Source organism: Streptopelia decaocto (assembly GCF_964273445.1).
Source record: "Streptopelia decaocto genome assembly, chromosome: 8".
NCBI classification, from domain to species: Eukaryota; Metazoa; Chordata; class Aves; order Columbiformes; family Columbidae; genus Streptopelia; species Streptopelia decaocto.
This window is the reverse complement of record NC_138662.1, coordinates 7677754-7704621: the sequence shown is the minus strand read 5'-3', so window position 1 is coordinate 7704621 and position 26868 is coordinate 7677754. Positions and strand designations below refer to the sequence as shown.

The 26868-nt window shown below is 37.6% G+C and overlaps 1 protein-coding gene across 1 annotated transcript in view; it reads left to right on the top strand.

Annotated features, from left to right (window-relative positions):
• The window catches only part of DCP1A (decapping mRNA 1A), a 31014-nt gene extending 6033 nt beyond the window's left edge, over positions 1-24981 (top strand). The window contains exons 4-10 of the mRNA XM_082060440.1: positions 5378-5444; positions 10501-10639; positions 14813-14932; positions 19195-19959; positions 20766-20831; positions 22859-23077; positions 24628-24981. Of these exons, the coding sequence (XP_081916566.1) occupies positions 5378-5444; positions 10501-10639; positions 14813-14932; positions 19195-19959; positions 20766-20831; positions 22859-23077; positions 24628-24708 (1457 nt within the window). The 3' untranslated portion in view covers positions 24709-24981. The remainder of the gene's footprint in view (positions 1-5377; positions 5445-10500; positions 10640-14812; positions 14933-19194; positions 19960-20765; positions 20832-22858; positions 23078-24627) is intronic.
• The last annotated feature ends 1887 nt before the right edge of the window (positions 24982-26868 follow it).

The following is a 26868-nucleotide window of genomic DNA, read 5'->3' as shown; positions in this document are numbered from 1 at the left end:
TTGGGGAAGGTTCCATATCAACAGTCTTTATAACTGACTATGATACTACTGTTTTGTAAACTCCATGTTTTCACTTTATTCTGGGATTCTGTCTTGACTTAAGGGGAATTCCCTTTTATGCATTTCTGGCTTAGATGGTGTGAGAGCTCTTCTGAGTATATCAAGTGCTGTACTGCAGTCTATGCAGAGCCACTAACAAGTTATATGAGAAAATTTGTAAGCAGTATCTAAACGTTATTTTTGGTTGGCCAGAGGCTCTTAAGAATTATTTGCCTGTCATGCTAGATCACAATATTTTTGGTGGGTTTTACCATTCTTTTATATTTTGCTTTGTTCAAATACTTATTTTTAATATACAAGGGAATTTTTAGTTTGGTGTATATCAGCACTTACTACTTTAAAGCTGTAGACATGAGATCCTTTATGCAGTTGGACAAAGGCTTTTTCATACTCTTAGAACAATTGCCATTTTATTGTCATGGGAAAGGAGGCCTGACTTACCTTGCATAGTTGTTGGGGGAGTTTTCCCCCATTTTCACAGGGTGGGTTATGAAGGAGTCTTTCATTGGTATTCTGGGAGGAGATTAGACCAAGTGATACAGTACCTTATATCTACCTTCTGTGGTGTTCAGCAAGTGAAATAGATGACATTTGGGTTAATTCATTATTTGTTATTCTGGTTAGATGTAAGACATGTCGAGGGTTTGTTTGTTTGTTTGTTTTCCCCCCAAAATAATACCTTTTTAATATTTTAGCTCTTAATGGGGAAGTCTTTTCAACTCCAGACTGTCTAGGTACATAATATGGTTCAAGCCCCAGAATAATACTTAAACCTCAAATTTTGAGAAAGGTTGCCTGCTTCAAAAGTTTTATATAACACTGTCTGAAAACTTAAACCATTTTTTCATGAGGCATCAGATCCTAAAGCAAACATGACAGGGGATGTGAACAAGAAGCTGAGAGACGTTACAGCAGTTACAGTGGTAAACAGAAAAAACAGGTATTCTACTTTTCATTGTTAGAGAGAATTTAAAAAAGCAAATATCTCCAAATGTGAGCAAATCAAGAAATTAAGTCCAACAACTTCTTTTCATTTTGGTAATGTAACATATCTTCAATTTAGAATTCCTCTTAAAAGGAATTTTTTAGAGTATACTTCATACTTAATCTATTTATTATTGCGTAATCTGTAATATGCATTGCCTATTTCTTTAGTGAACCTAAGCTTGTTTCCTTTTGTCTGTACTTTGTGAAAAGTATGTTAAACTTTGTTTAAAAACATGCAAACAGTTACTGCCAGTAACAATAACAATAGTCCAATCTGAGAGATTTCAGTACTTTCAATCTGTAATGTGAGAATTTGGAGCTGATAGTTGATAGTTTGCTTAATAATAGAAGAAAATTAATCAAAGTTTTAAACAATGGACAACTTACCTCTTAAAGTCTGCAAGAAGTATTCTTCTAAGCCTTTCTCGTTTATAACTTTCCCTCTGTATCGGTGGTGCTGGTCTTGATTAAAAGGCTTTTTAATCCAAGCTAGTTCACTTGGGAGGTCAGGCAGGTTGATTTCCATGGCACTGAAAAGGCAGATGCTAAGCATAAAACTTGGGTATTAAAATAAATTGTCCTTGTTTGGTGTGGGGTTTTTGTTTTGGTTTTGGTTTTTTCTTGCTTGCTTCTTATTCCTCTCCAAGGGTAGGAGTTAGTAAAACAAAAATAATGGGTTTTGGAGAGGTTTATATATTAAGGGAAAACTCAGTTACAAAGTGCTGTCTTCTCGGCTCTTTGTATTGTCGTTAATTAAACAAACTTGTATTCAGAATAGCAAAAGCAAAATGAGTTGCGTTATTTCAAATCTCTTTTAAAATTCTTTGAAAAATCTCCTGAGTGTTGTCAAAACAAGACATCTTTGCTGGTAGGGAAAGTCTGTCATTATCACCTTTGTTCCCAGCTGGCAGTGCATTAAGTACAAGGTATCTCTGAAGGCGAATGGCTTTCCAGCAAGTGCATTAACCCAGTGGTTTAGTCTGAGATAAGAAAGGAGCCTGTTCTTGATACCTTTATAGCAGAAGAAGCATGAAAGCCAGGAGGAGGGGAGGAATCATTGAAAGCTGTTAATTTCTAAAAATACTTTGTTTGACCTGAAAGATGGCACTCTAACTGGAAGGGCTTTTCCCCTCTGGTTCAGTGTTACAAAGTAGTAATCCCTCTCTTTCCACATTATAGTTTGTGGGGTGGCAGTTCGTTAAAGTGTTCCTGATCTTGGATGCTCTTTGCCATGTACTGAATTACACCAGTGCAACTGCTTGTGGGATTGTGCTGTGAACTGTATTTGTGAAATGGCTTTAGATATTCAAAGCAATAAGAAAAGGAGGGATTTTTTTAATTAGTTTTAATGATCTATAATCTGTGGCAGGCTAATATTTAAATTTAGGAAAATAAGAACAGTGAATCTCGGTGAAGAAGAAATTAGAGCAGAGTGACTGAGAAGAGGTGGAATTTCAGCTAACCTTGCTACTGGAAGAAATAGGAGCTCTGAGAGAGGTTGTTTCGTACGCTTATTGCTTTATGCCTTAAGCTCCATTTGCATATACCATATGCAAATGATGCATATATGTGTTTATAGGAGTGAGATCGGGTTGATTTCTATTATTACCTTATAGGATGGGTTTCAAAGTACGAGTCTTTTCTTTCCAGAGAGTTTGAATGGTTACTGTGCCCAGTTGATCTACGTCATTGTATAGGAACATCTAAATTGGAAGTGTAAAATAAAACCTTCTTCTGTCAGCTATTCCAGCTAGTTAAGGTAACTTTTAAACAGATCATCTTTTCATATGAGATGAAGCTATATCTGCACAAATGGCTAAATTGCAAAAGGCAAGAGAGTAGTGGTGTCTGTAATCTCTGCAGCTGGCACTGCGGAATGGTCCTGTGGACACTTCTGGCATCATGTTCTTGGGCTACGCTTTCAGGAACATTTTACCAGTTTGGCGGTACTGTGCTGCCACCAGCTTCAGGTCCCTGCCCTCTCTTGTGTGAGTTGGCAGGTTTGTGAAGCTGATGCACAAACAACATTAAGGAACTGCTCTGAACTAAAGTGTATCCAGATGCCATAAGGGACAGGAGTGAATTAGGGGTGAATGAGTTAATGGCAGAGTGGTGGGAATGAATGTAAGTGTGGTGACACTGCTGCCTTCTGCTTACTTAAAGTGGAAACCGAAGTGAAACTACAGCTTTGGGATGCAACTTCATTTTATGTTGCCAAAGAGTGAGGCCTCTGTCTCACTGTGGCGCTTTGCTATCCTCACTCTTAAGTCAGATCTACTAATTAGGCAGTATTGGAACTGTAACTGCCTGCCCCATTAAGCAATCTGAGCACAATGGAGAAGACCAAGACCTTCCTTTTGGTGTCTTTTGGTGTCATTTGGCTACTAGATGTGAGCGGGAAGACTTCCAAGATGCTCTTGTTTTCTCAAAACAAAAAATGACGTATGTCAGATAAGAATGTAGATGAAGATAACTTATGACTCCTTCTAATTTTATGAAACCTGATTTTTCTGTGATATGGGTTACTCCTGACTTTGTGTGTGCCAAAATGCAGTGTGAATGCAGCTGAAACTTATTGCTCATGATGATTACAAACTACTTCTACTTGATTGCTAAAGATACGGCCCAGCATTCAGCGGAGAACAGCTGGATGGAAAGGATGTTCATAGCTACAGTTGCCTGCATGTACAAAATATAGGACACACACACTTCTGGGGCAAGGGAGCTGAACTGATAGTACAAACGAGTCCTCTTTTGAAAAGAGGACGGTAAACATTCCAGCCACTTAGACCGTATGTGATATTAATGCCCCAAGTTTACTTGTTCATAATCTGCTTTACATCTTTGTAATACTGTTAATGTTTTGAAGTGATTCCTTGTGATGACTTGCCAGTAGTACAAAGTGGGAAAAAAGCCTGGTAGTCTGTACACCAAAGATTTGGATCTACTTCTGGTCTTGTGTAGGCCTGTTTCTGGTAGGGTTGAGTGTGACTTTTATCATTTGTCCCAGTAAGATATCATTACAGGTTCCTTATCTTCATTTCTTCAGCCAGTATGCTTTTGAAGATGCTTTATTCCCTTGGCAGTTTGTCTGATAATGGAGTCAGGAAAGGAGCTTTTCTTTGGTGTTAAAATATGCTACATGGCTAAAGAAGTAGCCAGGAAGTAGTGGTGTGGAGGATTTCACTTTGAAATAAAAATCTACATTGGACTGGAAAAGGCTGTGTATTTTTTAAAAAACATTCTTTCACTTTAAGTCATTTTTATAATCAGTTAGTGATTTCAACTTTATAAAAACATTGGAATGAACTGCAGTATAAAGATGAGGTTTTAAAAGCTAAAAGTGTTTTTTTTTTTTCAGAAATGAAAATATTTTAATTGTAACATGCATAAGGTTTAAAATAAGATTTAAAATAACCTGCTTTGAGGGTTGGGTTAAATATAAAAAGAGTTTGGCAGGTTTGTTGTGTTGACAGAACTGTGGAGACAGGAGTTGGGGGGTTAAAAACGGCCTCTTTGAAGCGGGGTTGCTGGTGAAGAAATAGTCCATGGCCCCCCGACAAAGTTGCTGCCTCTGATGGAATATCTTTCAGCTCAGTGATCGGACTCCAACTCTGCCAACTTTCAGTGGAATTTTACTTGTTCCAAAAGCCAGAATGGGGCTTAGTGTCTTGCTGAGCTGGAAACCTTTGGCCCTCATTGCTTGTCCTTGATACCTTCAGGAATTCTATGATTTTATGAAAGAGTGGGGTTCAATATGAACCTCTTTTTAAGTGGCTCCATGGATGTGACAGTATGATTGGAGCTTTGGTACCGTTTTTTTCCTATACAATTACTTCTCTTACAAAAAGAATTTGGAGGGACACCCTGCCAGAGGACTGTCATACTGTAACTCAAACTTTAATATTTTTGTTGAGCTTCAAAAATTGACAAATTTAAAAATAAGTCTTTGGGAAAAAAAAAAGCATATTCTTTAGCCGAATTTAAATGGTAAAGTCAGTAATTCAAAACAGAAGGTTTCAACTGTAGTGAGAAGGCATCTGGTAGTCAAAACTTCATTTTCCTGCCACTTTTATTTACAAACAGTATCAACGTTTTGTAGCTCTTGTATTTAATCTGGCTGAAGTTGTATTTGTGTTTGCATGTGCTATTTCTGATCACTTTATAAATAGTGTGTCACACACAGCATATTTGAGTGGAAATTGACAGCAATTCATATGTTGCAGATCTAATGGGCTGCTATTTTTTGCCTTCTTCCTATTGATTTGATTTCTTTTTTTTTAAAAAAAAAGCCTTTGTCTTACGCTTGCCTTTTTTTTCTATTTTCAAGTGTCAATTTACAGTATCTGGTTTTACGACAAGAATGACTGTCATCGAATAGCAAAACTCATGGCTAAGTAAGTACTGTGGTCTTTTTATTCTGTAATTCTTTTATGCATTACAGAAAAAAGAAATGAACCTATTAAATGTATTTTTGTGTGTTTGTTGTTTTTTTCTTACACTCCCTAAATAGAAAAATATTACTTTCTTGCTGCTACCAGATTTTCTTAGTAATAAAAATGTTAGTTTTGTTTTTTAAGAAACTACAGCATTAAAATTTTCAGTTAAGCGGTAAAAAAAAATCAGCTGGAGTGTAACTTGGCATTCTCCAAAGAAAGCAAGTGTGAACACTATTTTATATTTTATTTTGTATAGGGATGCTGGCAAAAGATCCTCTGATGCAGGAAGTGTAATTAAATAAATGATGGCCATTGGTTTTGTGGATTTTTGGGTGATGGACTGGGTTTTATTTGGGCTTGTGGGGTTTTTTTAAGGCTTAGTTATTATTCCGGAATGAAGAGATTGGAGACCAGTGGGAGAAGTAGGTGGAATCTTGTAGAATTATCATGATGTTAAGAGTGTAAACAGAACTATGAAGTATTAGGAGCTGCTTGTTGCTAATTTCTGGATTGTTTTGTTTTGTTTTGTTTTTAATCTGTTTTTTTTTTTTTCCTCTTTGGAGACAAATCTGGTTTATAAAGCTGCCATGTCACTTGCTCTTATTTTGTAGTTGCAAGGGCTCCTAGAGATGTCACACAGCGGGAGGATTTCTGAGGTCATCTCAATGCAAAGGAGCCTTAAAAGGCTGTGTGTGCAATAGCACGGGTTTGTTAGCGTGTTGAAGCTGCAGCGATGCAGTCAGCCTGTGCTGGAGGCGGCTGCAGTGCCACAGCTCAGGAGGCTTCAGGTGGGGGTACAGATGTCTGAGGGAGCAACAGAGGTCGGAGAAGGCTGGAACTAGTTGAGTTGGCAGTGTGGTGTAAAGTCATTAAAACATGTTGTGAGTATTCTTGCACCTTTCCTTCAGGTGAGGTGTCTTGCAGATTAAGCCAAGGCTTTTTACTGGTAGAAAAGGGTGAGAATTAACTTAAGCAAATCTTCAATGTTCTTATGAAAGGAAGAAGCTTGACGTGCATGACAGGGTAGCTACGCTAGCAAAAATGCAAAATTGCAAGATGCAGATGTACTGCACAGGATATCTTCTTATCCCTTGGTCTCTGCTTTGCTTTTCTTCGCCATCACACTCTACTTTCCTGAGCTTGCTTTTCTATTGCATGTCTTAAGCAGTGTGTCATGTCTTACACATCGGGACATCTTGAACACTGACAAAACTTGACTACATGGAAACTAGTCATAGTGTAGACATTTTAAGATTAATTCTGATTTCTTGTTCTGGGGTCTTTGCTTTGGGTTATTTTGGCTTTTCCCCACAGAGGCAATGTAAGAACACAAATGACAGACTTTGATATCAAGGTCTCTTTCTAAATTCTTATTTTTCTTTTCTCTTGGGCTGATAACCCTATGAAGTTCCTGTTTCCCACTTCTTTTTTTCTTGTCCCCAGCCACATTGGACTTTTTGCTGTTATTTGGCTTGTCCAAATGTAAGGATTAATGAAAAAAGTAGTGTGAAACTGACTCTCAGAAATTGTTACCAAATCAAACAAAATATCTGTTGTCTCTCTGCTTTATAAACAGAGCCGGGAAAGGTTTTCTTTTTTATTTTTTTTTTAATGCACTTTTTAATTTAAAGCCATGGTTAATGTTTGCATTGGACAGAGAGCTGAACCCTTCAGACTCTACCATATTCTTATTCCATCATGCACAGCTGCACTGCAGGGCTAAGTGTCACCTGGCAAAACTAGTCTAGTCACTACAGCACAAATCATGGGTGCAGACACTTCAAGGATCTTTAAAAGTGTAACCAGGTAACAGACCAGTCCAGCCATGGCTCAGCGGTGAAACTGGGGTGAAACTTAAAATGTAAAATATACTTTTTAATTAAAAAAAAAAAAATGCATCTTGGAGAAGGAAATATGCATTTTGGCGCATGGTAGCAGGCTTCATCAGGATCCATCACTATTTTGGAATAAATATTTACATTGTCTTCCAGGAGTATTAATTTTGTTCCACAGTTTTTGTTGTTGTCTGGGGTAGAAATCTGGATTGGCACCCTTTCGTTTAGGTGGGGATTTTTCTATCACTGATAGGAAAGAGTGCTGCCTTTGTAGTTCCTCAGAGCTTCAAAAACATAACCATAAAAGGTTTCAAGGAGATTTGCATTCTCTTTCCTGCTGTTTGACTTGACCTTATTGTGCCAGACTGCGTTAACAAGATTGCAGGCCATCCACTTATATTTTGGTGGCTTATCTTTCAAAAGAAATGTAAATTAGTGTTTGTGGGCTTTGTAATCACAGGCTTCACTTCTCACATTCTCTCTGCTCCCCACCCCCATTCCGTGGGGTTGTGCCAGGTATATTTTCAATGCTATAACTGCAGATATTCTTCAGCAAACTGTCACTGCAGGAATGTTGTGCCTCTTCCACTATCTGATACAATGGAAAGAAACAGCAGGCCTTGCTTAAAAAAGGTTTAACCCTGAATTGCACACAGAACATGCTCAGTGTACAGATTCGCATTAGTTTACTTTTTTCCCCACTAAAGCTGTTCAATTTACAGAACACCTTGGTTTTGGAAAAAAAAAAATAAATAGAATTTTCTGAAATGAAAAAAAAATAATGGGAGTCATCAAACTGCTAACTTTAGAAGGAATTAATTTGGGTCAAGTTAAGTCAAGATGATTATTTATGAGGGATGAGCTTTCTAGAAGTAGGACAGAAACGAGGGGCTTTCAAATCTTTGTGAACCTACTGCATTCTGACATGTACGTTCGTAGGGTTTTTTATTTTTAGGTTGGTTTATTAGGCTTGTTTTACTTGGTTTCAACAGTCAGACCCAGACTGGCTTCTGAGATGCAGGCAGCAAGCTGGAAGTGGGAGATTATCTCAGAGTTTTGGGAGTAAACTGTTTCAAAGTTACCCCATCACCACCATCTGAATGTAACCCGTGCAAGATGGAAGATGAAGAGCTATTAGACAATTATCTATGGGAGAAGATAATTTAATTGTTATTCCTTTAAAAAAGTGAGCTCTGAAGAAAAAACAAATTTCATAACAGAGAACAGAAAAATATTAAGAAATATTTTTCAGAAATCTTTGTGAAACATTTCTGTGAAGCAGATGTACTCCTTGAAGATGTTTTGCTATTAGACCAAGTAGTACTATTTTAATGGGAAGATGGTTTGTTGAAACCTTCTGGACCAACTAGTTAAGAGCAGAAGGAGGGTCACAAGATTGAAGCCTTTGCTTCACCTGTCAGGCAGCACATGCGGAACTTCAGCTGTCCAGGCTTTTCCCTTTAACTGAAGTACTTATTTTTGCTGATGCTATTATGCTGACACTTAAAATCTCAGCAAAGTGCTCTGGTTCTTTGCCCTTTCTCATCCCTAGTTTTGGAGTTGAGTTTAAACAAGTCCTAAGTCAGGACTGTATGACCGCGTGGGGTGTTAGAACAAAATGTTCTCAGGGTGTTTCCATAGAAACATTTGCACAGGATTGAGCTGCTTTATCCAAACCAGCACATGCTGCAGCTCTTAGAAACTGTCGGAGTGTAGATTGGCCTCCCTATTATGTGTGCAGGTGAGTGCTTGCTTGCAAACAGAGAGTGCTTTACTCAGCATGAGAAGCTGGTTAAATAAGCAGCTTGTATTATGAAAAATTTTCAAGGTAATTTTGAAAGCAGCATTGAATTGCTAAAAGCCAAATCCAACCCTTCTTCAAATAAACACAACTTATCTCTAGTGAAGTAAAGAGGCTTGGTTGCTAGAACACGGGGAAGAAACTTCCAAGACTAGAACTGTTTATTTCCTGGGAAATGGCAACATAGAGGTGCATAGAAATATTGAATTACTCTACTGTCTTATGAAATCTAGAGTTACTCCTGAATCCTAACTGACCCAAAGAAACTGGAGGCTGGAATGATTGACGCTCTCTGTGATTGTTATGATGGCACCTCTTGGCTTCCCCAGCAGCCAGCAGTTCCACAGCATGAGAGTTCTCAAGTGACGTGCCAGGTCCACAGCTCTGCCCTGTTTACAGTCCTTGTTTTTTCTTAACATATTTGATTAATGCAGGCTTAAAAAAGAAGGGATTACAGGCTAGTGTGTGTTTATTTCAAGAGGATAAGCTTTAGCGCATTGCACAGCCATGTATATCTTGTGAACTGCGTATGGATTAGGAGTAGAAATATAGGCTGCCTTTCCTTTTATTAATGAAATGTACCAGGGACACATCATCCTCTTGCATATCTTAACTGTCTTTTAAACTGAAATGTTTTGATACTTAAGGCAGGTAGGGGTGGAGTAGAAGTGGTGAATGTACCGTAGGCACCAAAGGCTGTAGGAGAAGATGTGTTGTAGTCCTGCAGGTGACTGGAATGACTACAGGGCAGCTAGAGAAGAAAATGTTTTGCTCTTGTTTCCAGAGCCTTAGGTGGGGTAGAAAGGGGTAACTTGCGCAGAGCCTCCTTGCAGACTGACTTGAGATGCCTGGTGCGAGCCAGCTCTATTCTTTCCTGGTGTCTTTGTGTTGTTTTGTAATGATGGACCTCATCATAAATTAGAAATGTTTTATGATTGATTTTGTTGAATAACATGGCTTGATTTGGCTAAATATGGAAAAAAATGCATGTTAGGAAGAAAAGAGTGAAAAAGATATTTTACTCAGTCTATGGTACAATACATGCGCTCTTTGTATAATGCATGCTTGAATGTCCACTATTTTATTGTAAAAATGTCTAAATATGACAGTTTTACAGAAGTAGTGTTTACTGCAGGCAGACTTTGTGAGAGACAGACCAGAGCTGTCTGGTTTGGAGATAAATTGTACAGACCATTTGACAGTTTGACTTGTATAAACCTCATAGCAAATGAAAACTTGTGTAACTATGGTGCTAGGTTTTCATACAGACAGAACTAAATTTGCTAATATGCTGGGTGTACATTTTTCTTTACTGCTTTTTTCAAGATGTTGACTCCAGAGTAAATTTTAAAATCCTGTTTCTCCTTTCCTGTTACAGAGTGGTAGAGCAAGAAGCTCAAAGATCACAGCAAGTTTCCCAGGACAGAAAAAGTCCCAACAGAACCAATGGCTGCAATGAAAACAGGCCCATTGACATCCTGGAAATGCTCAGTAAAGCCAAGGATGAATATGAACGAGTAAGGAAATATCTTCCCCCCCCTCCCCCCCAACCTTACAAACAAATAGGAATGCTACTTCTACTTATTCATAAGGGCTTAGGACACCATATGGAGTCCACTGAAACAGCATGCCCTGTGATTTTGGAGAGATGATAGAGAATCATTCTTATGTATTAAATTGTCCTGTGCAGTATACTCCAACCCAAGATTGTAAAGTAGTGCACCTAACCCATAATTTAACTGGCCTGTATATTCTTATGTTTGAATTGCTACCTTCTGGGGAGAAAAAATACAGTTTTAAAACCAGATACCTGGATATGCAGAAACAACAAAATATTTTATAGAAGAGGTACATGGGCTGCTTAATCTCAGTACTCATCAGCTGTCTTGTTTTGTGAGATAATTATAAAAGGAAACCTGAACAAATAGGTATATATGTAACACTGTAGAAGAATGAACTGCGGAACATGTCTGGTTTTATGATCTCGGAAGTTCGGTTATTGTAAATATTCCTTATAGTGGCTGACACTTTGGTTTTTCAGTTTTTTCCTCTGTCCTGAAAGTCAGTGGAGGAGGTCTGCTGTGATTCATGCCACAATCAAGAGCATTCATGGAGCTCCACACTAAAATGCTTTGGCATGTTGAGTAACATAACAGAGGCCCAGAAACTTGGTGAACTATCCTGTGTCTGTGATACAAGCATAGGTGCAGAATAACTTAGAGAGAAGGGATAATGTGGGAAAAAATTGTTTTACAACAGTTTAGGATTTGCACGTTGCATTAATTAATAAGTTTTAATTCTGTAATTATTACCTTAGTGGGCAATTCTTTGCCTATTTTTCATTATTTTTCATTTTTAAGAAAGCCTATCTGGAAACTAGGTTTTAACACATCAGCTGTGTTTTAAAGAGCAGACATTCTCTGCCATTGTTTCAGTAGCCTTGTTTTCACACTGATGGCACATTCCCTCCCTCAAGTACACTGTACTAGGAAACAGCCTCTGATTTCAAGCAAGACAGATTGAATACTGATCGTGTGATCCAACTTGAAATGTAGCCTGATAGACCCATTTTACAATGACTTCTACTGCTGTGAGAAAATTTTGTCTCTGGGAATAGCAAATAAAAATAGTACCCAACACTGTCTGTCTCTTCTTAGAAAAATAGAAGTCTTGTGGTATTGGAGATTTAGACATTCAGTGCATATGTAGACCCCGTGAAGCATATTTTTAATAGCTGTAGACTAAGTATAACAATACTGTTCTGCTATCCTGCTGTTCCTCAGTTTAATACTTCTGTCCTGTCTATGTGTCTATCCTTTTAATAAATTAATTGATTTCAGAAGGTTGAGTTCGGTATCTTTTGCTAGTGCTAAATTCACAAGTTTATATGATGGAGAATATGAGTTCTCTTAGGAAAGAATTACTTAATATAGTCCTGAGGACCAAATTCATACCTACAGGACACATATAAGGGTAATATGTGGGAAATCCAAAAAAAGAAAACAGATTCTGAACATGCCTCTCCCCAGATATGATAATATGAGAATGTGCAATTAGTGAAGTAATGTGTAAGTATCACACTGCAGAGATGTGGTGTGGCGTTTGTGGCTGTGCTGGTAGAAGAGTTGACACACTAGGATGGGGCTTGACTCCTTGCAGCAGTTGCTTGTGCAGCAGAGTTCCCTTGAGTAGTTGGGATTTGAGTCTTTGTAGGGTTCTGGATTGTTACAGCACAATGTGGGATGAGGAGAAAAGAATGAACACATGGATGAAGTTTGTATGAGTCAACTTGTCACTTTCTGACCTAGACTGAGGACAGATGAATGTGACAAACTATACAATATATTTGACCTAGGCTAGAAACTAGTCTATGAAAATTAGTAATGTGGGGTTTTTAATGCTTTAAATACAGATTTTTTAAAAAATCAGTTGCTTCTGATTCTCTGAGCATCAGTGCTGTTTGGGGAGAAGGTCTCTTTGAGGGCCAACGTTGTGGAAGTAGCAGCTTTTGTGAGAGCACAGAAAGAAGCATCAAAACCTGAATGACTCATCTTTCAATGTTGTATCAATTGAAACACTTAAAGAAATTGCAGGCTTTTTGGGAAGGAAAAATAAAACCATACCACAAGAACTCATTGTTTCAGTACTGCCCTCTTAGGGTGTGATGAAGCCTTTCTCCCTCTTTGTCCTTGCAATATTGGATAATACGTATTTCCAACAGATGGCTCTTAAAAATGACTCAGAAAGGACATTCCAGCTTCTCTCTTAATTTTCAGATCTTTTTCATGTGAGAATACTGCAAAGCATTTGCTAGAAACAAAGTTCCTAAGCATCATGGATGAAACTGTAAATACTGATTACCAGGCAATGGTGTGCGAGCTTTGCGGTGGTCAGGCAACATCTGTGGTGCCTGTAATAAAACAGGGAAGTATGCAGGGCACAGGCTACACATGAGCTACTATGTAATTTGGTGTCTTGTGTCTTGATCTTGAATTGTTGTTGTGTGTCTGTGTGTTTCTTGATGCTTTTAGAACACTAGTGAAACTGGAATAATTATTTCCTTTTGGTGTATATGTGAACTGTAAACTGAATCTGTTGAACATAATCCCGTAGCCTGCTATAAATGTAGTTATGTAGAAGTTGCCAGGTACACAGAATTGAGCAATGTTGGTCACAATTAAAGAAAACTTTTTTGGAGAACATTCTGTTGACCACCTTAGCTTTAGAAACAACCCCCTGACACATTAATTTTGGAACTCCTTGTAGCCAGGGTTTGTCGGTGTTAACATGATTAGGTAACCAACTTGTTTTGAGGATGGCTTCCAGAGAGACCCTTCCTGTCTTGACTTTTTTTTTTTCCCAATTATTTTATGTCACTCAGTAATTACACATGAATTTGTGTTTAGGAGCAGAAAGTACTTATCTGCCTGGTACATTCCAGATGGATCATACAGTAATCCGTGTGTGCAGCCCACATGAGATTGGCAGAGTGTCAGCATGAGAAGGGGGTAGAGTGAAAAAGAGATTTATGAAGGTCTGAGTGATTTAATGTAGCATTCCAAATCAGCTTAATCCCTCAAGTACTCACTACATCAAGTCCATATGTGAAAATGAATGAATTCTGAATAAATTTTTAATGAAGTGAATGGATGCTTTTTGCAGTGTCATGTTTTGTGTGTGTGTTTCAGTATGAGCATGGAAACATCCTCTAGTGAAAAGAAAACTGCTTTGCCTGGTTTTGTGACCACAAGGCATCCAGCATTTCAGGCACAAGGAGTTTTGACCTTCAAGTTAGTAGCTAAAAGTCAGAAAGGTGTGAAAAGTTGCTTTTCGCCTCTATCCCTAAATCACAATAAATAGTCTTGATTTTGTTTTTATTGCATTCAGCTAGAAATTGAAAAGAATAATAAAGCTCAGGTTGTTTTTTAACTTGTTACTAAAAAGTTTAACTCATATGTTGCTGCTCTAAGTGACCAGAGCAATCATCATGTGTTGGTGCTAACGTTCACTATATCATGTGCATGAGGTGGAGTTTACGTATTGAAAACAAGACTATTCTCCTGTTTGGGCTTTTTCACTGGGGATTTAATCAGTAATACAATTTCTGGTTTTGTTTATGTATATATTTATTAAAGAAGGAAATCAACTCGATCTGTAAACATTCTGTTCCAATGGAACTCTCTTGTCTGTTTTTTGCCTTGTTCACAGAAAAACAAATTAACACCTTCTGAAGATACATGTACGTGGTTAACTAAATCTGGTGGAAGTAACTCAATGACAAGCTTTCATTCCAGCTCCTTAGAATGATTTCTGTCAGGAATTTTTTTGGAAGTTGTTTCTAGTTTGGGTTCCTGATTTAATGAACTATAGAAAGCTTCCTCATTAGCTGCTAATGCAGATAAGGAATGTGAAAAGCTTACTTAAAAGAAAAAATCTTTCTCGTGGCAAAATTTATGAAGCCAGTTGTCTTTTTTTTTTCTTTCATAATAAAGAATGACAGCTTTATGAATACCTACCAGATGGTGGATGTCTTGGTATGATTGTTACTTCCTAAAATTTGTGAATTCCACAGTGTCTTACAAAAATCAATACTCTATACATTGTCTGTATTTCAGACAAAGTGACATATAAATGGGATTGTGGATAAACATAGACTTAAAACTCATATGTTTTGTTTCTTTTTTTTTCAGAATCAGATCAGTGACTTAAGTATTGTATCAAGTTCTGGAATGCAACAAAATGCAAATCCTCCAAAGCCAGAAAGCACAGAGGTTTCAGATCAAAAAACTTCATTACAAGTGCAAGAGCAGGTATGTTTCTTCCAAACCTAAATCAGGTGCTAGGGTTTTTTCATTTATTACTTTGGTTTGGTACCGAAGTATTTTTTTCTTAGAATGCCTGCAGTGTTGCCTACTGAATGTATTACCGATTTAAATAAACTGGTGAGTTTGAAGTCTTTCAAGATCCTAAATTCTATCTTTTGACTTAACATTTAAAAATAAGATGCTATGTCATACTGCTGTGAATATCCAAGTATGTATAAATGGGCTAACGTGGATTCTGGAAGAAATCAGTCTGTGGTAACATCCAGGATGATTTGCAGCGCCAGGAAGCATGAAATAATTACCTCTGACACATTATTGGACTGAGTATGACATCAGTCAGCTGTATACTGTGGTGCAGTCTAGGCGTTTGAGACACGTACTCAAGGTTTATCTCTGCTGCTTTCAAAGCTATAGCTAGAGTCCTGCTAACTTAAACCTGCAGTTACTAGGCAAGAAATGGAAAGTGCTTCAGTTGTGGCAGCACCAAATTCTCTTTGGCATAACCAAAAATGTGTCTACATATCTTCTCCCACACTTCTGTAGCTTGCATTAGACCTCTGTTTGCATGACTGGTAATATCAGTCAGCTTGGCTGATTCCTTCATCCTTAGATTATGGGAAAAGTGTGTGTGGTTTTATGTTGGTTTGCTTCAGTTTCTTGTGTTGAGGCTGGGGGGAGTGTTGTTTGGGGTGTTTGGTTGGTTGTTCTGGGTTTTTTTTTTTTGTTTTGTTTTCTTTTTTCCTGTGTTAAGAACTTTTTGACAGTGTATTCCTTCCTCTGTGGGAAGAGAAATATTGTAAAAAATAAATCAATATTTCAGTGTTGTTGAGGAGGTATGTTGCTCAAACTTAACACTGGTGTTGAGATCTGTTTCAGGTAAGTGTTAGATACAACATGTATCATCAGTGTGTATTCAGATGTCTACAAATTCTAAAGCTTGGTGTTACTCCTGTAAGTAGAGTTTAAACCACAGTAAGAATTCTAGTGAAAATAACCTCTGTTTCATGTACAGGGTATTTCATAAAGCTGGGCCCAGTTTGAAGTCACTATATCTCTGCAATCACAAACCGCCCATGAAGGAAACTCACAGTCCATACAGCAGGTGGAGGGAACATAGAACATCTATAAATGATAGAATATTAAACTGTTTGTAAATTTTTGTGTAATTGTAACATGTGTGGTCCATCTTTTTGAAATACCCTGTAAATGTTTTATTTGAACCATGGGAAACTTGTTACAAAATGCTGAGTATCATCGTTGAAGTAGCTGGAATAGGTAGCAATAGTTCAGTATCGGGCTTTGATGTCTACTAAAGATTTCAGCACAGGGAAGCTGTAGATTCATACAAGACTCTTTAGAGGTACATTTAAAAACATTTGCAATAACTCAGTTCCCTATAATACCTGAGAAACTCTGGCCTCCTTACAGTGCTGCCCAGCGGGCACAGGAAGGTTGGTAGTGGCTCTCCTCAGAAAACACCCCAGTGCAGGGAGGAGAGCTGCACGCGTGCTTCCCATCTTGCTGTGGCTTACTGCTGTGTTTCTGGTATAATAAACCGCTGTGTCTGAAATGCCCTAAGAAAATGTGTGCAGCCTTGCACTTAGTACTTGTAAACTACTTACTTGGTAGTAGCAGTAAGTAATTTCCACTACAGGTTAGAACTAGCGTATGGGCGGCAGGGATCTGGTTTAGGGGACGGGGTAGTAACAGTTAATGCACTAAAACGAGGGGTGGGGAGTTTGCTGGGATGATTTGCCATCGCAGCCCACTCTGTCCTCTTGGTGTAGCACCTCTGCTTTTGGATCAGCATAAGTGATAGACTGACCCCTGGCAGCCAGCTCTGCCTGCTGCACGCCTGCTCTGGAGATCAGGCAGAAGTGTTGCCTCAGGCTTTGTTTTAAAAGCAGGTGCTTTCTTTTGGGTCACTCCCTGTAGACTGCACAGTCAGTTCAAGTGCCCTCCTGACAGTGCATGGAACTGCTGAACAGAAATCCAGTAACTAGTAAAGGAAAAATTGGAAAGATAAGATTCTAACGAATTGCTCTGAAGTAACAAAAGGGAAACAGTTGATTTATAGAATAGGTGAAATGGCATATTTTAAACTCTGAGCTATTTTAGTAATAGCTGCAGAGATACTGGAAAAAACTAATTGGATAACGTAAATGATAATAATTCTGTAAAGCTAATTAACTTGGTTCCAATATATCACAGCTGTGTTTGTTCTTAATCACATTTTTAATAGTGTGAACAACTTGGAAACTACTGGACAGACGTTCCATTTGAACTGTAAAAATACATTTTTCATGTAATTGAAACAGGTGACCTGTGAAATTTAAAAAGTGTACATATGATAAGCATGGTGAGATTCCTAAACTCCCTCCAAAATGTCACACTTGTATGTTGATTGACTAACTTCATTTCATGCTGAAGATACCACAGATTTGGGAATAAAAATAAATGTCTTCTCTGTGATATTCTGAAGTTCAAGTTTTTTATCTTGGCAGTTCAAAATGAAAATCAGTTGTAGTGTGGAATGCTTTTGTGCCAGCAATCAGCAAAACTGAATCAGAACACTGAAATTAAACTTTATAGTGCCAGCTCAGACTGTTAATTCATGTTTTGATGTATCTGAAATGATTTCTGGAGAAACCCTCTGAGCAGCACTTTTCCCGTGAAGTAAAGTGGTCATGTTGCCTTTTTTCAGCCACTGCTGATAACGGTCTTCATAATACACTGAGTCGATGATATGCTCAAAATACACCTCAGCCAGAAATGGGACAGGCAAAAGATGTGTTTTATACTTCAAGTTGGAAATTAACTTCATGTTTGAGACTGTATCCATGTAAGGGACTAGTCTGACTTGGATCAGAGCATGGTAGAGATTTCTTGTTTATTACTTGAATAAACTTAATAAAGGAAAGCTAGTCAATTCATCATACTGAAGGGAAAAACTGAGTTTGAAAAGAGAGAGAATAGGGATTTTTCTCTTAACAAAATCTTTACAGTTGAAGGACAGGTCTCCAGAACAGTAAGATCAGTGGTGAAAAGTAAGAACAACTTTCTAGGAAGAAGTTTTAGCATAATTAACAACATTTATAAACTATAGAATGTCTCAGCTGCAAAATGAAAGTGTGCCTGACTTTAAACTAACTAAAAATTAATAATAAGAGTGGCAGTAGAGATCAGTAATCTGTGCAGAAATCAATATGATTTCAAGCCCAAGGTTTTTCTGTTAGGTTTCTTGCATGCTACCTGTACAGACACAGCTTCACTGCTGTTATCTGTGCTAGTAAAATTAGAGCAAGCGTAACAATGTCATGGTACAGTAGTTGTCATTGTAAAATAGCATCTTTGTTTAGACATACCATCGGAGTACGCAGGAATTGTGCTGCAGGCCATTCAGTCTTCCGAACAGAATGTTGTATTTTAGTCCAGCTGTTTTACATAACTTCTTGTCCTGTGCAACCTATTAAAAAAAAAAAAAAAGGAAAAAAAAAAAAAGAGATTAAGGGTGAGAATAGATGTTTATTTTCCCTTTAGTAAAACACATTTTTAAACATTTTTAGCAAAATATTAAGAAGATGGTATCCTTAAGATCAGGTTTTTCTAACAACGTCAGTCCTGTAGGCTAGATTTGTATTTTTGGGAGAGACTAAAGGACTGGTAGTTTTAACTCTGTGTGTATATATACACACTTTTCAAAGAGATATATATACATATGTTTAGGTTAATACAGATTCTTTCACCTATTGTAACATGTACTGCATCGTTAATGAAAAGAGTGAGAGGAACTGTCTAGGCATGTATTGCAGTTGTGCACCTTCAGGTTTCTCTGTTCCTTTCCCATCTTTTAGGCCATTTAATTATTTCCAACTGTGTGTGGATTTTGTTCAACATGTATGTTCTTCCCACCCCGCCCACGCAGTGCCTTGTGCAGTTAGGGTTGATGGGTGATGGCATTTGCCACCTTAATGGCAGAATCCGTAGCCTGCCCCCTTCTTTCCTGCTTGCGCAGTCTGTCCATAGGAGGTTGTAAAGGAAAAATTTTCATAGATGGAATGTTCCTTGTAAATGAAGTTGATTTCAAAACTCCTGTAAATAGGGCACACTTTTGTATCCAAATTGTATTTTAAATACTTTTGACCTAGCTGTCTTTCATAGTTTTCTTGAAATTGTGATAGATCGTGTGAGATGCACAGTGGTAAGTATATTTCTAAACTGAAAGCTTCCTTTTCCTTTCTTTCTAGACATTTCAGTCAAGGCAGAAGCATCTGACTTTGGAGGAACTGTTTGGAACGTCTGTACCAAAGGAACAGCCCGCAGCTCCACATCCCAATGCAGAGAGACTGGAAAAGTTGCAGACTGACACCTCTGCCAGAGAGCAGCACAGTTTACTCTTGCCTTTTTCCTTTGACCAGTCAATAGTAATAAAAAAATCACTCGGGAAATCAGAAAGTCCAAGCGTTATAACCAGTGCCAATCCTTTGAATCAGCAGGAATGTTTACCACCTATGCTAATACCTCCAGCTTCAGTTTCCCAGCCTGATGTAAAAAATGTTTCAAGCTATTCAGTTCGTTTAAGCCCTATTCTTAATTCAGCCTCGACAGTGGAAGCTGCCCCTGCTCAGTTGCTTCCTGGCCTAAAACAAAACAACAGTATAATGCAAGTTATGCAGCAAGCTGCCAAGCACATATCCCCACCACTGAATCAGCCGCCATCTGAAGTGAACCACGCTCCACAAAATCTAATGGCTGGCCAAAGCCAGCTTATAGCACCCTTGGCATCAACAAATACAGGAACTGTCTCAAATACATCCCATCCAAGTGCTGATCTTCTCCAGAAATTCAGGTTGACCCCACAGCATGACCAAACGCAACAGCAGCCTCTCACTAAGGCTTCCTTAACACCAAACATCTCTGCCTCGGTTGGCCAGCTTGCAACACCAGAAAGCTTCAAAGAATCTCACAGTAAGCCCTCAGCCCTGAACAGCAAGATAATCTCTCCCCTTCAGGTATTCTGAAGCTTTAGATTGTTTTTAGACTTATGTGTATTTTTCCCTTGGAAAATGTGCTGTTATATATTAGCCTTTTAAAAATAATTAATGACTTCTACTGTGTGATTGATTGAACTGCTTAGAAATCCATTTCTGTTAATTTCATATCATTAGCATCTGCTGTCAGTGACAGACCTGTCTGTAGAGAAAGAGGATTCCAAATGGCTATAACAAGCCTTCCAAGAATGCCACAGGAATTTACTGAAGTACCTTATCTACATTGCTTTTATTGTGTTTTCTAATATTTTGTAATACTTGAATTTTATTATATTATAGTCTTGAAATCTGACCAAATAAGTATCTGGATGCTGTTTGTAAAAGTATAAAATACTTGTGAAACTCTAGCAGAAAACAGCATTTAATTTTTCTGGAGGTGATGAGGTAAAACTCCTAGAAAGAAACACAGAATTAACTTTCCTGGCAGTTTACCAAATTGTCTACAAGGTACTGAACGCTTCACTTTGTAGCATTTGTTTTGTTCCCAGTTTCACTGTTAATGTTCGGGAGGGGTGGGCAACTGTAGTAGCCTTTCTTCAGAAATGTTTTGGCTTTACAGTTTTGCTGCAATATTGAAAGCATAAAACATAAATTCAAATCTTTCCTCTTTTTCCAACTTGCCATTATCTCAGTTTTACAAAATGGTTTAAATTGCCTGTAAAATCTGTTGAAATTTGCATTCTTGTGCTTTGATAAAAACAGAAAACTACAACTGGAAATTGAGCTGTGAATGCTAACTTGTGAATTCTACTTTCCTTTTAACTTAGACTGTACAACAAAACAAGGAATCAGAAGTATTTCCACAGCCGAAGACTTTGTCCAAAGCAAGTCAGGTAAGTGAATAACTACTTCTGCTAATTGTTTGTTGTAAACTCTTCCTCCTTTTTTAAGAAATACAACTGTGGTAAGTAGTTGGTATCTCAAATAGTCATTGCCCACCACCCGTATTTAAAGCGCTGTTATGAAGTAGAAACAAGCTGTATTGCAGCAAGGGGGAGTTTCTGTAGGCTGTCATCAATGAATATACTTTTTGTTGTACAGTGCCTTGTATTGTTGCTGCTAATGCAGAAATGAGTGCACATTTTTGGATCTGCAGTCTTGTATTGAGTTTGCACCATTTCAACTGTTGGTTTTGTCTTGTAAGCCAGCAGTACCGATGCTAAAATATTGCAGTAGGGTCTATTAGCCTTAGCCCTGCCTTTAGCACCCCAGAGGCATAAAACACAGCCCTTGCCTTAGTGTCTCTCTCAGTTTTCCTGAAAAAAGGAAAAAGATACCAAGCAGAAAAAAAAGAAGTGGAAGATAGAAAAGTATAACAAGCATTTGTCACTGCAGAACTTCCTAGTAGCAAGTTTTAGTGATCTAAATACAGATTTAACTTTATTGGCACTGCCTTTGAATAACTGTTCAAAATAATGACAATATAAAATTTCAGGTTGCAGTTAAATAACTGGTAATAGTCAAGTCTTCAATTATTGTTTTTAATGGCTTTTTTGTTATGTATTCTTTTCAGGATACCATCTGTAATTTAATTCCACTTTACCCACCCCCTCCTCTTTCAAATCTGTTAAATTGCATCATTCTTGTCCAACTTGCAGTTTCAGTAGCATACCCAGATCTGATTGTGAAGGCAATAAAAATGGTCCTGCTTAAAGTAAAATGCTCTTTTAGCTACTGGCCTGCTCTAAGATATGCTGTACCGTCTGTTCATGGCATAGTTAGTAAATAATTATCTAAATAAATGCATTTTACATGGATTTTGGGATTTGAAGAAATGTGTGTGTGTTGTATGGTAAACTGCACTTGTTGGTTTAAACACGTTGTCTTCAGCTGAAATACCACACTGTAAGTCTTCACAGTTTTGACTATAACAAAATCAGTTTGCTAGTTCCGTTGTTGTTGTTATATAGGCATTAACTTTAGATGGCTTTGCAGTTCTTTTTCTCCTGAACATTTTTGATTATCCAAGAGGAACTTGTTCTGCTGACATATCAAACATCTTTACATATCCCATTTAGTCTTGCTTTCTTTTGAGTGAGATTGTTTTTTTCGGTTGTATTTTTTTCACCATGTTGGTTGTTCTGGAAGCCTGAGTAAGGTGTAGATTATTATTCTGACTAATAATTGCAGTTATCAGGAGATACCAGAGTTGCTCAAAGCTGATGTTTATTCACGTTCACGTTATGCATATGTAATGTTCCTTTACATTTCCAATTTATGTTTGAAAGTGGTAAAACCAATATGTGGGTTTCTGTAATGAAATGGACACAGATCTGTAGAAGAATGAGGTGGGAATACGGCCCTCAAAATATTCCTGTCCCCTCTTCTCGGATGAGAAAATGTACTTAGAATGAGAGTATTTCACTGTATTCCAATGCTTTAATTATACTTCATCAGTCATTTTAAATATCTTTGAGATACTTTACATCAAATTATAAGTGTATTTGTTGGAGACCATAGAAGCAAGAGTGTGGAAAGCAGGACTAGCTCTTCTGTAAACTCCTAAGGAAAAGAATAATTTGCAAATCAATCACTGTCTCCTTGATTACCTACATGAAAAGCTCATCTTTTATTCTCTGTCTTATGTTTCAAAAAATTCTGGAAGGTAGCAACCACATGAGTAGGAAGGAATCTGCATACAAGAATATTGAAGACTGGTACCTTCTTCAGTTTTTAAGAAGAGAATTAATATTTATATTAATCTTCATAGGTAGATATTTCTTCATTAAGAGCAGCTATCCCGTAATATCTGACTGAATAATAATTATTAGAATTCTTTTTTTTTTTTCATCTGTTTTTTTATACTCATCTCTCCATTCTTACTGGACATGGTGCTTATTATACTTCTGTTCTTTTACAGGTTGCACCTCCACAGTTTGTTACAGCCACAACTACAGTAACACCTTCGGTCCTCTTGTCTCCTAGTGTTTTTCAGCAATCAGCTACAAAAGCTACTGAAGTGGAGAATAAAGCCAATTCTTCTTCGCCTTTAACACTTGGAACATCAGAAATTCAGACTATACCTCCTACTGTTCTCAGCAGGTCTCAGCTTCAGGAAGCACTGATACATCTAATAAAGGTCTTGTCTTTACAGAGCTCAATTCCTGAGGGACGGGGTTCCAAGGACAGTAGCCAGTACTGAGAAATTCTGTACCCCTATAACTCCTTTTGCCGTGAAACATTACAACAGTTGTTCCTTTCTGTTGGAAGGAGTAGATTACTCCACACTCACAGTATGATGCAGCTGGCCTGTTTTGGTTGTGAGATGGAAGACTTAGACGGACAGAGCTGTACATTGGCTGTGTCCTTTCACATCCATATGAATTTGTGAACAAATGAGGAAAAAGTTGCACTAGTAGAAGCCCTAGTATGGGGATGGGAGGGTTGGTTTTGTTGTCTTTTTAAGTATCCCTGCTTTCCCAAAGAAAGCTTTCCTATTTCAGTTCACTAGAACTGTTCCTGATCTTTCACTGAAGTATGTGTCTTTGAAATGGAAATTGCAAGGGTCTTGCTCTGCTATTTCTAGGGACTAAAAAGTTCAGTTGAATGAAATCTCTGATGTGGGGAGTAGCCATGCTTTGAGATCGTTTTGACATCTAATGTCATGGTGAAGTTGCCATGAGTGCCAAACTGTTCTTTGTTAACTCAGGATTCTCTTGCCCCCTCCATGCTGATGTTAGTACAGCTTACACCCAAAATGCGAGTCTAAAAGTAACAATATCTTCCCAGCAATAAATTTGTTAGGACCAAAAAGGGCCACTACAGGGCCCCATCATTAGCTGGGTTGCCCAATTTTTCTATGTTCCTTTTTGCATAACCTTTTTGTGTCTTGGTGTGTATGGGTTTTTCCTCTTTGAAGACTTAAACTGGCTTACTTGTAAGTCTCGAAACTGAGCTTAACTGCCACAAGTCTTACTAAAGACATAGCACATTGATGCTCACACAGTAGTGTGACAAACATCAATGCGGTGACTTTAGAGAGCTGATTAAAATACTTGTCTCCAGTGTTCTGTTTGTATAGAGAGATAGCTGAATGAAGACCAAAACAGGCACACCCTTCAGCATGGCAGTACTTGCACAGCACCCCAAGCAGGATACCAAATGTGCCGCACAGGTCTTGTAATCGCCGAATATTGTCTACAGATTAAACTAATTCACTTCTCAGTCAAGCTTTGACATGAGAACCATTGTACAACACACTGCAATACCTTTCAGGCTGGTCTGACAGACAGAAGTAACATTACTTCTGACACTCATGCAGACTTGATTTGGGAGCCTGTACACAGCATGTAACTCTGTGTCTAAGACTAAGGTTTGGAATCTGGAGGGAAGTGAAATTATGTGGCCAAGGCTGACCAATTGACCGCTGTTTTGTTTGAGCATCCAGTCTGCTTAGTGATCTCTTCAGCAGTCTTACCAGCTCTGTGGTTCAAAGTCTGTATGTTGTCCAAAAAGTGTTGCCTTTTGTACAAGTACACAGCTAGTTCACATTTGCTGCTCTGAACTCTTGGCTAGCTAGCACTATAAGGAATCCTTATGCACAACTTAAATGGCATTAGATTTGAATTGTTTTGTATACTTTTACTAATGTTTCTAATGTGTGTTTTTGTTTTGTTTTGTTTTCTGCAGAATGATTCCCGTTTCCTCAGCACTATTCATGAAGTCTACTTGCAAGTCCTAACCAAGAATACAGACAACATTAAGCTATAATTGAAGCTAAACCTACTTAAAATATATCCATTTTAAAAACAATTATGCCTCGTCTATAAAACTAATATTTTTGTAAAAGAATATTTAGTTTTCAACGTCTTGAATTTGAACCTGTTAGGAAAGACTATTCCTTAAATACTTAAGAAAGTAATGTTCTCAGAAGTGATCTAGGTTTTCACTGTGATCATCACCAGCAAACCTTTGTTTTTATTGGGGAGGGGACTTAATTTGCATTTGAACTCTCATTAGCATTAAGTAAATGTGCAAATGTTTGCTCTGGCTTTCATTTCTAGATGTGTTCACTGTTCAAGGATTACAGACTCAATACTGTTTAAACCAGCAAATACATAGTACACTACACCACACCAGAACAAAATTCAGTTGTGGGAACCTACTTCCAGTTGGGAGGACTGAGAAAAGGAGAGCGAAATGCCTTGTGATTAAGTTGGCAGGTGTGGAGAAGGAACAGATCTGGAAGCCAGGCCTTGTAAAAATGTGATTTGCTCAATACATTTACAGTCTCTAGCTAATGCACATAAATTCATCTTTTAAATAATTCTATTAATCTTATTTGCTTCTGTGTCGCTGACATTAAACAGGTATCCAAGTGAGTAAGACCATTTTCTCTAAAAAGGCAAAATTTGAAATATGCAAAATCCTCAGTGGTTGTATCATTGCTCTTTTAAGCAACAGAGTAGTTCTGTTGCATGTTTAAGTTCTCTTGGTTTAAATTTATAGTTAGGAGACCACCACTGGAAGACCTGTTGCTATTCAGCAGGGTTTGCTATGATTTAAATACTTTGTCTCCCTTTTAGCTTAAGGATGGACCATGTCATAGTTGGCTTTCATTCCTCAGTTGTGTTGGAACTGCAGTGTTGAAAACTATGCAGATGGGGAACAAACACTTTGCTTCTGTTGCCCTCTCCCCACATTGATAGTGCACATTTCATAGTCTGAAGTTTATCTAATTAAAATGTTATCACTTCTTGTATGTGATTTAGTAATTCACTATTCACTAGTGTAAGAATTTAACTGGATACTTTCTCATTTGAAATCAGAAAATTAGTTTCTTATGCTGCTGTGTTGGTTTACCCATGGTTTGTGTTTATTTCTTAAGGGCATGCAAAGGTAATTAATAAGACTTCAGGTTCCAACTTTCTCCAGCAATAGTAGTTTTAAAGGATCTTTTCCATTAGAAAAGTCTTGGTTTATTGGGTAAGAAGATAATCTGTAGTGAGTTACGATGCACTGCTGCTTTCTTTTCCATCAAGCACTATTGAAACATGAAGAAAAAAAATTGTTTGGCTCCTTACAACATATATGTATGTATATATATCCTAAGGATTAGTTAATGATGAGGTAGTCAAGGTGCATGGTCACTTCATTGGAAACTAGTAATTGAGCTTTAATTGTGACTTATTCACAAATGAGTATGTTTTAGATACAACAAATATTTACATTTTTATGCATTTGATCTGTTTTAGGTTTTTTTCATAGCTTTTTAGTGGAAAATATATTTTGTTTAGCACTACCTGCCTTCTGAAAAGCTCTTCTTAGCATTTGAGTTCAGTGTTTCCAGTTAAAATATATATTGTTTTGTTAGAAAAATGTGCAAGATTCAGGGAAAGATGCTAATGTCATGCACATTCATCAAGAAATATATTGGCTTTAATGGTAGCATCTGAATGCAGCAATATAAACTCAGCCTTGTTAGGGAAGATAGGAACTTCCTACAGAAATTGTAGAGTTGTAATACTGTGTGTGCACATAAACAATGAGGCTCAAATTAGATCTAAGTTCTAAACGAATTTGTTGGGGTTTTTAGAAGTAGTTTCACTAAATGGGACAAACCAATGAGGAGTTCCTCTGAACAAAAATGGGCAGCCTAAACCAAATAGGGAGTTGCTTTTTATCTGGATTTAGCAAAGATGAAGTCCATAACTTCTCACTTCTTATGGACAGCTTCAGTTTCTTCAAAGGAAGATTTGATTGAAGTTGCTAAGAATAGAAATATCTGAAGCTGACAGTGTGTATTTGTACTTTTGCCAAATACAGACATATCCAAAGATCTATAGAAATGATAGGGAAGAGTTGTATTTTGAGTTGACAGTTGACAAAAGTAATTCTGTTTAGAGCAGCAATGCTGTTACAAGAGTTTGA